Here is a 12714-nt window from a genome sequence, read left to right as displayed (position 1 = left end):
GGGCTCGTTAGTGATGGTCAGTAGCTGGGCTCGTTAGTGTGTCAGTAGCTGGGCTCGTCAGTGTGTCAGTAGCTGGGCTCGTTAGTGATGGTCAGTAGCTGGGGTCGTTAGTGTGTCAGTAGCTGGGCTCGTCAGTGTGTCAGTAGCTGGGCTCGTTAGTGATGGTCAGTAGCTGGGCTCGTTAGTGTGTCAGTAGCTGGGCTCGTTAGTGATGGTCAGTTGCTGGGCTCGTTAGTGATTGTCAGTTGCTGGGCTCGTTAGTGTGTCAGTAGCTGGGCTCGTCAGTGTGTCAGTAGCTGGGCTCGTTAGTGATGGTCAGTAGCTGGGCTCGTTAGTGATGGTCAGTAGCTGGGCTCGTCAGTGTGTCAGTAGCTGGGCTCGTTAGTGACGGTCAGTAGCTGGGCTCGTTAGTGACGGTCAGTAGCTGGGCTCGTCAGTGTGTCAGTAGCTGGGCTCGTTAGTGACGGTCAGTAGCTGGGCTCGTTAGTGACGGTCAGTAGCTGGGCTCGTCAGTGTGTCAGTAGCTGGGCTCGTTAGTGATGGTCAGTAGCTGGGCTCGTTAGTGACGGTCAGCAGCTGGGCTCGTCAGTGTGTCAGTAGCTGGGCTCGTCAGTGTGTCAGTAGCTGGGCTCGTTAGTTGACTGTACTCACACTTCTCCTTCGGGTGTGTATTTGGAACCAGAGATGTTGAACTCGTTCAGCACACAGTTGTCTCCCTCCACCTTGTCTACGATGAACATCTACAGACAGAAGCAGAGGAGACCCATGAGACTCACAGTCTGCAGGGCAGCGATCCAGGACTGAGGCAGTCTCTCTGTCTCTCCCTCTGATGCATATATATATCACCCCTGTCTCTCTGTCTCTCCCTCTGATATATATATAATATATCACTCCTGTCTCTCTGTCTCTCCCTCTGATATATATATATATCACCCCTGTCTCTCTGTCTCTCCCTCTGATATATATATATAATATATCACCCCTGTCTCTCTGTCTCTCCCTCTGATATATATATAATATATCACCCCTGTCTCTCTGTCTCTCCCTCTGATGTATATATATAATATATCACCCCTGTCTCTCTGTCTCTCCCTCTGATGTATATATATAATATATCACCCCTGTCTCTCTGTCTCTCCCTCTGATGTATATATATAATATATCACCCCTGTCTCTCTGTCTCTCCCTCTGATATATATATATAATATATCACCCCTGTCTCTCTCTCCCTCTGATATATATATAATATATCACCCCTGTCTCTCTGTCTCTCCCTCTGATGTATATATATATCACCCCTGTCTCTCTGTCTCTCCCTCTGATATATACTGTATATATAATATATCACCCCTGTCTCTCTGTCTCTCCCTCTGATGTATATATATAATATATCACCCCTGTCTCTCTGTCTCTCCCTCTGATGTATATATATAATATATCACCCCTGTCTCTCTGTCTCTCCCTCTGATGTATATATATAATATATCACCCCTGTCTCTCTGTCTTTCCCTCTGATGTATATATATAATATATCACCCCTGTCTCTCTGTCTCTCCCTCTGATATATATATAATATATCACCCCTGTCTCTCTCTCCCTCTGATATATATATAATATATCACCCCTGTCTCTCTGTCTCTCCCTCTGATGTATATATATATCACCCCTGTCTCTCTGTCTCTCCCTCTGATATATATATATAATATATCACCCCTGTCTCTCTGTCTCTCCCTCTGATGTATATATATATCACCCCTGTCTCTCTGTCTCTCCCTCTGATATATATATAATATATCACCCCTGTCTCTCTGTCTCTCCCTCTGATGTATATATATAATATATCACCCCTGTCTCTCTGTCTCTCCCTCTGATGTATATATATAATATATCACCCCTGTCTCTCTGTCTCTCCCTCTGATGTATATATATAATATATCACCCCTGTCTCTCTGTCTCTCCCTCTGATATATATATATAATATATCACCCCTGTCTCTCTGTCTCTCCCTCTGATATATATATATAATATATCACCCCTGTCTCTCTGTCTCTCCCTCTGATGTATATATATAATATATCACCCCTGTCTCTCTGTCTCTCCCTCTGATGTATATATATAATATATCACCCCTGTCTCTCTGTCTCTCCCTCTGATATATATATATAATATATCACCCCTGTCTCTCTCTCCCTCTGATATATATATAATATATCACCCCTGTCTCTCTGTCTCTCCCTCTGATGTATATATATATCACCCCTGTCTCTCTGTCTCTCCCTCTGATATATATATATAATATATCACCCCTGTCTCTCTGTCTCTCCCTCTGATATATATATATAATATATCACCCCTGTCTCTCTGTCTCTCCCTCTGATATATATATAATATATCACCCCTGTCTCTCTGTCTCTCCCTCTGATATATATATAATATATCACCTCTGTCTCTCTGTCTCTCCCTCTGATATATATATATAATATATCACCCCTGTCTCTCTGTCTCTCCCTCTGATATATATATAATATATCACCCCTGTCTCTCTGTCTCTCCCTCTGATATATATATAATATATCACCCCTGTCTCTCTGTCTCTCCCTCTGATGTATATATATAATATATCACTCCTGTCTCTCTGTCTCGCCCTCTGATATATATATAATATATCACCCCTGTCTCTCTCTCCCTCTCATATATATATCCCTCTCTTTCTCAGTTCAGTTCAAGGTGCTTTATTAGCATGACCGATGGGTACAATCAGTGTTGCCAAAGCAAATAAAAATAATAAAACTCTGTCTCTCTCTCTGTCCCCCTGTCTGCCCCTGTCTGCCCCTGTCAGTCCTTGTCTGTGCCCCTGTCTGTGTCCCTGTCTGTCCCTCAGTCCCTGTCTGTCCCCCTGTCCCTGTCTGTGTCCCTGTCTGTCCCTCAGCCCCTGTCTGTCCCCCTGTCCCTGTCTGTGTCCCTGTCTGTCCCTCAGCCCCTGTCTGTGTCCCTGTCTGTCCCCCTGTCCCTGTCTGTGTCCCTGCCTGTGTCCCTGCCTGTCCCCCTCACCTTGCAGACACACATCTGGTTGGTGGTGAGGGTGCCAGTCTTGTCGGAGCAGATGACGGAGGTGCAGCCCAGGGTCTCCACGGAGGGCAGGCTGCGCACGATGGCGTTCTTCTTGGCCATCCTGCGGGTGCCCAGGGCCAGGCAGGTGGTGATGACAGCGGGCAGCCCTGGCAGACAGACCAGACCCAGACCCAGTCAGCTGGACAGCCGAGCCCCTGCCTCCCTCGGACAGTCTGTCTCCCCTGTCTCTCCTGTCTCCCCTGTCTCCCCTGTCTCTCCTGTCTCCCCTGTCTCTCCTGTCTCTCCTGTCTCCCCTGTCTCCCCTGTCTCTCCTGTCTCCCCTGTCTCTCCTGTCTCTCCTGTCTCCCCTGTCTCCCCTGTCTCTCCTGTCTCCCCTGTCTCTCCTGTCTCCCCTGTCTCTCCTGTCTCTCCTGTCTCCCCTGTCTCCCCTGTCTCTCCTGTCTCCCCTGTCTCTCCTGTCTCCCCTGTCTCCCCTGTCTCTCCTGTCTCTCCTGTCTTCCCTGTCTCTCCTGTCTCCTCTCTCCCCTCTCTCCTCTCTCCTGTCTCTCCTGTCTTCCCTGTCTCTCCTGTCTCCCCTGTCTCTCCTGTCTCCCCTGTCTCTCCTGTCTCTCCTGTCTTCCCTGTCTCTCCTGTCTCCCCTGTCTCCTCTCTCCTCTCTCCCCTCTCTCCTCTCTCCTCTCTCCTCTCTCCTCTCTCCCCTCTCTCCTCTCTCCTGTCTCCTCTCTCCCCTCTCCCCTCTCTCCTCTCTCCCCTCTCTCCTCTCTCCCCTCTCTCCTCTCTCCTCTCTCCTCTCTCCTCTCTCCCCTCTCTCCTCTCTCCTGTCTCCTCTCTCCCCTCTCCCCTCTCTCCTCTCTCCCCTCTCTCCTCTCTCCCGTCTCTCCTGTCTCCCCTGTCTCCTCTCTCCTCTCTCCTGTCTCCTCTCTCCTCTCTCCCCTCTCTCCTCTCTCCTCTCTCCCCTCTCTCCTCTCTCCTGTCTCCTCTCTCCCCTCTCTCCTCTCTCCTGTCTCTCCTGTCTCCCCTGTCTCCCCTCTCCTCTCTCTCCTCTCCTTCTCTCATCTCTCCTCTCTCCCCCCTCTCTCTCCTCTCTTCTCTCATCTCCCCCTCTCTCCCCTCTCCTCTCAATTCAATTCAATTCTCTCCTCTCTCCTCTCTCCTCTCTCCCCTCTCTCCCCTCTCTCCTCTCTCTCCTCTCCCCTCTCCTCTCTCTCCTCCCCTCTCTCCACTCTCTCCTCTCTCCTCTCTCTCCTTCTCTCATCTCCCCCCTCTCTCCCCTCTCCTCTCTCCCCTCTCTCTCCTCTCTCCTCTCTTCCCCCTCCTCTCCCCTCTCTCCCCTCTCCCCTCTCCTCTCTCTCCCCTCTCTCCTCTCCCCTCTCTCCCCTTTCTCTCCTCTCTCCCCTCTCCTCTCTCTCCTCTCTCCTCCCCTCTCTCCCCTCTCTCTCCTCTCTCCCCTCTCTCTCCTCTCCCCTCTCCTCTCTCCTCTCTCCTCTCTCCCCTCTCTCCCCTCTCTCCTCTCTCTCCTCCCCTCTCTCCTCTCTCCTCTCTCCCCTCTCTCCCCTCTCCCCCCTCTCTTTCTCCCCTCTCCTCTCTCTCCCCTCTCTCCTCTCCCCTCTCTCCCCTCTCTCCCCTTTCTCTCCTCTCTCCCCTCTCCTCTCTCTCCTCTCTCTCCTCTCTCCTCCCCTCTCTCCCCTCTCTCTCCTCTCTCCCCTCTCTCTCCTCTCCCCTCTCCTCTCTCCTCTCTCCTCTCTCCTCTCTCCCCTCTCTCCCCTCTCTCCTCTCTCTCCTCCCCTCTCTCCTCTCTCCTCTCTCTCCTCTCTCCCCTCTCTCCCCTCTCTCCCCTCTCTTTCTCCCCTCTCCTCTCTCTCTCCTCTCTCCCCTCTCCTCTCTCCTCTCTCCTCTCTCCCCTCTCTCCCCTCTCCCCTCTCCTCTCTCCCCTCTCTCCCCTCTCTCTCTCTCCTCTCTCCTCTCCCCCCTCTCTCCTGTCTCTCACCCTCGGGGATGGCGGCCACGGCCAGCGCCACGGCGATCTTGAAGTAGTAGACGGCGCCGCGGATCCAGGAGCCGCCGTGCACGGGGTCGTTGAAGTGGCCGATGTTGATGAGCCAGACGGCCACGCAGATCAGCGAGATGACCTTGGACAGCTGCTCGCCGAACTCGTCCAGCTTCTGCTGCAGCGGCGTCTTCTCCTGCTCCGTGGCCGCCATCTGGTCACGGATCTTCCCGATCTCGGTGGACACGCCCGTGGACACCACCACGCCGATGGCCTTGCCCGCCGCAATGTTGGTGCCCTGAGAGAGGGGGCGACAGTGAGACTGCTGGACACGCTGGACAGAGCGGGAGAGAGGACAGGTGGACACTGCTGGACAGAGCAGGAGAGAGCAGGAGAGAGGAGAGGTGGACATGCTGGACAGAGCAGGAGAGAGGAGAGGTGGACAGTGTTGGACACTGCTGGATGGAGGAGAGAGGAGAGGTGGACATGCTGGACAGAGCAGGAGAGAGGAGAGGTGGACATGCTGGACATAGCAGGAGAGAGGAGAGGTGGACATGCTGGACAGAGGAGGAGAGAGGAGAGGTGGACACTGTTGGACACTGCTGGATGGAGGAGAGAGGAGAGGTGGACATGCTGGACAGCGCAGGAGAGAGGAGAGGTGGACACTGTTGGACACTGCTGGATGGAGGAGAGAGGAGAGGTGGACATGCTGGACAGAGCAGGAGAGAGGAGAGGTGGACATGCTGGACATAGCAGGAGAGAGGAGAGGTGGACATGCTGGACAGAGAGGAGAGGTGGACAGAGCAGGAGAGAGGGGGTTTACTTACAGAGAACAGCATGTTCTTCTTATCCTGATTTACAGCTCTGGGGTCAGGAACAGGATCAGTGTGTTTAATCACACTGACAGACTCACCTGGAGAGAGAGGGGTAAATACACATTGAGAGAGAGAGGGGTTCATACAGACACACTGACTGACACTCCAGTACATTTACACTGCACTGAGAGAGAGAGGGGTTAATACACACACACTGGCTGACACTCCAGTACATTAACACTGCACTGAGAGAGAGAGGGGTTCATACAGACACACTGACTGGACACTCCAGTACATTAACACTGCACTGAGAGAGAGAGGGGTTAATACACACACACTGACTGGACACTCCAGTACATTAACACTGCACTGAGAGAGAGAGGGGTTAATACAGACACACTGACTAGACACTCCAGTACATTAACACTGCACTGAGAGAGAGAGAGGGGTTCATACACACACTGACTGGACACTCCAGTACATTAACACTGCACTGAGAGAGAGAGGGGTTAATACAGACACACTGACTGGACACTCCAGTACATTAACACTGCACTGAGAGAGAGAGGGGTTAATACACACACACTGACTGGACACTCCAGTACATTAACACTGCACTGAGAGAGAGAGGGGTTAATACACACACTGACTGGACACTCAAGTACATGAACACTGCACTGAGAGAGAGAGGGGTTAATACAGACACACTGACTGGACACTCCAGTACATTAACACTGCACTGAGAGAGAGGGGTTAATACACACACACTGACTGGACACTCCAGTACAGTAACACTGCACTGAGAGAGAGAGAGGGGTTAATACACACACACTGACTGGACACTCCAGTACATTAACACTGCACTGAGAGAGAGAGGGGTTAATACAGACACACTGACTGGACACTCCAGTACATTAACACAGCGCTGTGACAGACTTACCAGTCAGGATGGACTGATCTACACGCAGTGTTGTGGAGCGAATAGCAGTGAGTCTAATGTCAGCAGGAACTTTGTCACCAACTAGAGACAGAGGGAGAGATTACAGAGGTAGGAGAGGAGGATGAAGGACAGACCACTGAGGGCAGGACACCAGCACACACCTGACACAAGCATGTGTGTTAATTCTGACACACACACACGACCAATACCCAGTCCCAGAGGGTCAGTGTGTCGAATCACTGTGACAGAGAGCAGAGGGTCAGTGTGCTGTCTCACTGGGACAGAGGGTCAGTGTGCTGTCTCACTGTGACAGAGGGTCAGTGTGCTGTCTCACTGTGACAGAGAGGGTCAGTGTGTCTCACTGTGACACAGAGGGTCAGTGTGCTGTCTCACTGGGACACAGAGGGTCAGTGTGCTGTCTCACTGTGACAGAGGGTCAGTGTGTCTCACTGTGACAGAGGGTCAGTGTGCTGTCTCACTGTGACACAGAGGGTCAGTGTGTCTCACTGTGACAGAGAGAGTCAGTGTGCTGTCTCACTGTGACACAGAGGGTCAGTGTGCTGTCTCACTGTGACACAGAGGGTCAGTGTGCTGTCTCACTGTGACAGAGAGGGTCAGTGTGTCTCACTGTGACACAGAGGGTCAGTGTGCTGTCTCACTGGGACACAGAGGGTCAGTGTGCTGTCTCACTGTGACAGAGGGTCAGTGTGTCTCACTGTGACAGAGGGTCAGTGTGCTGTCTCACTGTGACACAGAGGGTCAGTGTGTCTCACTGTGACAGAGAGAGTCAGTGTGCTGTCTCACTGTGACACAGAGGGTCAGTGTGCTGTCTCACTGTGACAGAGGGTCAGTGTGTCTCACTGTGACAGAGGGTCAGTGTGCTGTCTCACTGTGACAGAGGGTCAGTGTGCTGTCTCACTGTGACAGAGGGTCAGTGTGCTGTCTCACTGGGACACAGAGGGTCAGTGTGCTGTCTCACTGTGACACAGAGGGTCAGTGTGCTGTCTCACTGTGACACAGAGGGTCAGTGTGCTGTCTCACTGGGACAGAGAGGGTCAGTGTGCTGTCTCACTGTGACACAGAGAGTCAGTGTGCTGTCTCACTGTGACACAGAGGGTCAGTGTGCTGTCTCACTGTGGCAGAGAGGGTCAGTGTGTCTCACTGTGACAGAGGGTCAGTGTGCTGTCTCACTGTGACACAGAGGGTCAGTGTGCTGTCTCACTGGGACACAGAGGGTCAGTGTGCTGTCTCACTGTGACACAGAGAGTCAGTCTGCTGTCTCACTGTGACAGAGGGTCAGTGTGCTGTCTCACTGTGACACAGAGGGTCAGTGTGCTGTCTCACTGTGACAGAGGGTCAGTGTGTCTCACTGTGACAGAGGGTCAGTGTGCTGTCTCACTGTGACAGAGAGGGTCAGTGTGTCTCACTGTGACAGAGGGTCAGTGTGCTGTCTCACTGTGACAGAGAGGGTCAGTGTGCTGTCTCACTGTGACACAGAGGGTCAGTGTGCTGTCTCACTGGGACAGAGAGGGTCAGTGTGCTGTCTCACTGTCACAGAGGGTCAGTGTGCTGTCTCACTGTGACAGAGAGGGTCAGTGTGTCTCACTGTGACAGAGAGGGTCAGTGTGCTGTCTCACTGTGACACAGAGGGTCAGTGTGCTGTCTCACTGGGACACAGAGGGTCAGTGTGTCTCACTGTGACAGAGGGTCAGTGTGCTGTCTCACTGTGACAGAGAGTCAGTGTGCTGTCTCACTGTGACAGAGAGGGTCAGTGTGTCTCACTGTGACACAGAGAGTCAGTGTGCTGTCTCACTGTGACAGAGGGTCAGTGTGCTGTCTCACTGTGACACAGAGGGTCAGTGTGCTGTCTCACTGTGACAGAGGGTCAGTGTGTCTCACTGAGACAGCGGATTAGTGTGCTGTCTCACTGTGACAGAGGGTCAGTGTGCTGTCTCACTGTGACAGAGGGTCAGTGTGCTGTCTCACTGTGACAGAGAGGGTCAGTGTGTCTCACTGTGACAGAGGGTCAGTGTGCTGTCTCACTGTGACAGAGGGTCAGTGTGCTGTCTCACTGTGACACAGAGGGTCAGTGTGCTGTCTCACTGGGACAGAGAGGGTCAGTGTGTCTCACTGTGACAGAGAGGGTCAGTGTGCTGTCTCACTGTGACAGAGGGTCAGTGTGTCTCACTGTGACAGAGAGGGTCAGTGTGCTGTCTCACTGGGACAGAGGGTCAGTGTGTCTCACTGTGACAGAGAGGGTCAGTGTGCTGTCTCACTGGGACAGAGGGTCAGTGTGTCTCACTGTGACAGAGGGTCAGTGTGCTGTCTCACTGGGACAGAGGGTCAGTGTGCTGTCTCACTGTGACAGAGAGGGTCAGTGTGCTGTCTCACTGTGACAGAGAGGGTCAGTGTGCTGTCTCACTGTGACAGAGGGTCAGTGTGTCTCACTGTGACACAGAGGGTCAGTGTGCTGTCTCACTGTGACAGAGGGTCAGTGTGTCTCACTGTGACAGAGAGGGTCAGTGTGTCTCACTGTGACAGAGAGGGTCAGTGTGTCTCACTGTGACAGAGGGTCAGTGTGCTGTCTCACTGGGACAGAGGGTCAGTGTGCTGTCTCACTGTGACAGAGAGGGTCAGTGTGCTGTCTCACTGTGACAGAGGGTCAGTGTGCTGTCTCACTGTGACAGAGAGGGTCAGTGTGTCTCACTGTGACAGAGGGTCAGTGTGCTGTCTCACTGGGACAGAGGGTCAGTGTGCTGTCTCACTGTGACAGAGAGGGTCAGTGTGCTGTCTCACTGTGACAGAGAGGGTCAGTGTGCTGTCTCACTGTGACAGAGGGTCAGTGTGTCTCACTGTGACACAGAGGGTCAGTGTGCTGTCTCACTGTGACAGAGGGTCAGTGTGTCTCACTGTGACAGAGAGGGTCAGTGTGTCTCACTGTGACAGAGAGGGTCAGTGTGTCTCACTGTGACAGAGAGGGTCAGTGTGTCTCACTGTGACAGAGGGTCAGTGTGCTGTCTCACTGGGACAGAGGGTCAGTGTGCTGTCTCACTGTGACAGAGAGGGTCAGTGTGTCTCACTGTGACAGAGAGGGTCAGTGTGCTGTCTCACTGTGACAGAGGGTCAGTGTGCTGTCTCACTGGGACAGAGGGTCAGTGTGTCTCACTGTGACAGAGAGGGTCAGTGTGTCTCACTGTGACACAGAGGGTCAGTGTGTCTCACTGTGACACAGAGGGTCAGTGTGCTGTCTCACTGTGACAGAGAGGGTCAGTGTGTCTCACTGTGACAGAGGGTCAGTGTGCTGTCTCACTGTGACAGAGAGGGTCAGTGTGCTGTCTCACTGTGACACAGAGGGTCAGTGTGTCTCACTGTGACAGAGGGTCAGTGTGCTGTCTCACTGTGACAGAGGGTCAGTGTGCTGTCTCACTGTGACAGAGAGGGTCAGTGTGCTGTCTCACTGTGACACAGAGGGTCAGTGTGTCTCACTGTGACAGAGAGGGTCAGTGTGCTGTCTCACTGTGACAGAGGGTCAGTGTGCTGTCTCACTGGGACAGAGGGTCACACAGAGAACACACTGATGGAGGGAGGCAGGTGTCAGTGATACTGCAGGGAGGGGGAGGCTGACAGGTGCTGGTGTGTATTTTTACTCGCAGCTCCTTGACCAATCTGAGACGCTGTGCTCAGCAGATTGTGATCTGGGCCCCTGCTGTGCTCCACACACACGCGGCCATACAAGGAGAGACCCTGTCTTCACGGCTCCCTGCCCCCGCCCCCACACAGGAAGTCACCCAGGGGTGAAAGGAATTACTTCCTGTGTCCAGCATGTCACCCGCAGAGCTGAAACCGGTACTTCCCATGTCAGAATTTCACACTGTCACTGACCACACTGAGACTGACCACACGGTCACTCCACTCCACTCTGACCACACTGAGACTGACCACACTGTCCACCCCCTCACTTACCATGCTGTCCACCCTCTCACTGCCCTGTGACTTACCACACTGAGACTGACCACGCTGTCCACCCCCTCACTGCCCTGTGACTGACCACACTGTCCACCCTCTCACTGCCCTGTGACTGACCACACTGAGAATGACCACACTGTCACTACACTCCACTCTGACCACACTGTCACTGACCACACTGAGACTGACCACACTGTCACTACACTCCATTCTGACCACACTGAGACTGACCACACTGAGACTGACCACACTGTCACTACACTCCACTCTGACCACACTGTCACTGACCACACTGAGACTGACCACACTGTCACTACACTCCATTCTGACCACACTGAGACTGACCACACTGAGACTGACCACACTGTCACTACACTCCACTCTGACCACACTGTCACTGACCACACTGAGACTGACCACACTGTCACTACACTCCACTCTGACCACACTGAGACTGACCACACTGAGACTGACCACACTGTCACTACACTCCACTCTGACCACACTGTCACTGACCACACTGAGACTGACCACACTGTCACTACACTCCACTCTGACCACACTGAGACTGACCACACTGAGACTGACCACACTGTCACTACACTCCACTCTGACCACACTGAGACTGACCACACTGTCCACCCTCTCACTGCCCTGTGACTGACCACACTGAGACTGACCATGCTGTCCACCCTCTCACTTTCCTGTGACTGACCACACTGAGACTGACCACGCTGTCCACCCCCTCACTGCCCAGTGACTGACCACACTGTCCACCCTCTCAGTGTCCTGTGACTGACCACACTGTCCACCCTCTCAGTGTCCTGTGACTGACCATACTGAGACTGACCACACTGTCCACCCTCTCACTGCCCTGTGACTGACCACACTGTCCACCCTCTCAGTGTCCTGTGACTGCCCACACTGAGAATGACCACACTGTCCACCCTCTCAGTGTCCTGTGACTGACCACACTGTCCACCCTCTCAGTGTCCTGTGACTGCCCACACTGACTCACCTGCCACCTCCACGATGTCTCCGGGGACGATCTCTCGGGCCTTGATCCTCTGGACGCTCTTCCTGTCCGTCCGGTATACCTTCCCCATCTCAGGCTCATACTCCTTCAGGGCCTCGATGGCGCTCTCTGCATTGCGCTCCTGAGGAAACACACACCGCAGAACATGAGTTCCTCCCATCAATAATTTAGCACTGCATCTCTTTTACATTGATTCAGGACTGGTCTCCTGTACTGGGACTGTAGCTCCTATTGTAACAGACTGGTCTACTGTACTGGGACTGTAGCTTCTATTGTAACAGGACTGTTCTACTGAACTGGGAATGTAGCTCCTATTGTAACAGACTGGTCTCCTGTACTGGAACTGTAGCTCCTATTGTAACAGGACTGTTCTACTGTACTGGGACTGTAGCTCCTATTGTAACAGACTGGTCTCCTGTACTGGGACTGTAGCTCCTATTGTAACAGACTGGTCTCCTGTACTGGGACTGTAGCACCTAGTGTAACAGGACTGGTCTAGTGTACTGGGACTGTAGCTCCTATTGTAACAGACTGGTCTACTGTACTGGGACTGTAGCCCCTATTGTAACAGACTGGTCTACTGTACTGGGACTGGAGCTCCTATTGTAACAGGACTGGTCTACTGTACTGGGACTGAAGCTCCTATTGTTATGGGACTGGTCTGCTGTACTGGGAAAGTAGCTCCTATTGTAACAGGACTTTTCTACTGTACTGGGACTGGAGCTTCTATTGTAACAGACTGGTCTACTGTACTGGGACTGTGGCCCCAATTGTAACAGGACTGGTCTACTGAACTGGGACTGCAGCACCTATTGTAACAGGACTGTTCTACTGTACTGGGACTGGAGCATCTATTGTAACAGACTGGTCTACTGTACTGGGACTGTAGCCCCAATTG

At 52.9% G+C, this 12714-nt stretch overlaps 1 protein-coding gene across 2 annotated transcripts in view; it reads right to left on the bottom strand.

Moving 5' to 3' along the window:
* LOC148659548 (sarcoplasmic/endoplasmic reticulum calcium ATPase 1) overlaps nt 1-12714 on the bottom strand; it is a 43246-nt gene that overhangs the window by 15547 nt on the left and 14985 nt on the right. For both annotated transcript variants that reach the window (XM_088637263.1, XM_088637262.1), the window contains exons 5-10: nt 11799-11937; nt 6815-6895; nt 5887-5972; nt 5060-5357; nt 3052-3218; nt 652-740 (exon numbers count right to left, since the gene is read on the bottom strand). In XM_088637263.1, coding sequence (XP_088493389.1) covers nt 652-740; nt 3052-3218; nt 5060-5357; nt 5887-5972; nt 6815-6895; nt 11799-11937 — 860 coding nt within the window. The remainder of the gene's footprint in view (nt 1-651; nt 741-3051; nt 3219-5059; nt 5358-5886; nt 5973-6814; nt 6896-11798; nt 11938-12714) is intronic.

Source organism: Lepisosteus platostomus, chromosome 6 (genome assembly GCF_059453375.1).
Source record: "Lepisosteus platostomus isolate fLepPlt1 chromosome 6, fLepPlt1.hap1, whole genome shotgun sequence".
In the NCBI taxonomy this organism is placed as follows: Eukaryota; Metazoa; Chordata; class Actinopteri; order Semionotiformes; family Lepisosteidae; genus Lepisosteus; species Lepisosteus platostomus.
Note: the sequence above shows the minus strand (reverse complement) of the source record. Positions and strands in the feature narration are given on the sequence as shown.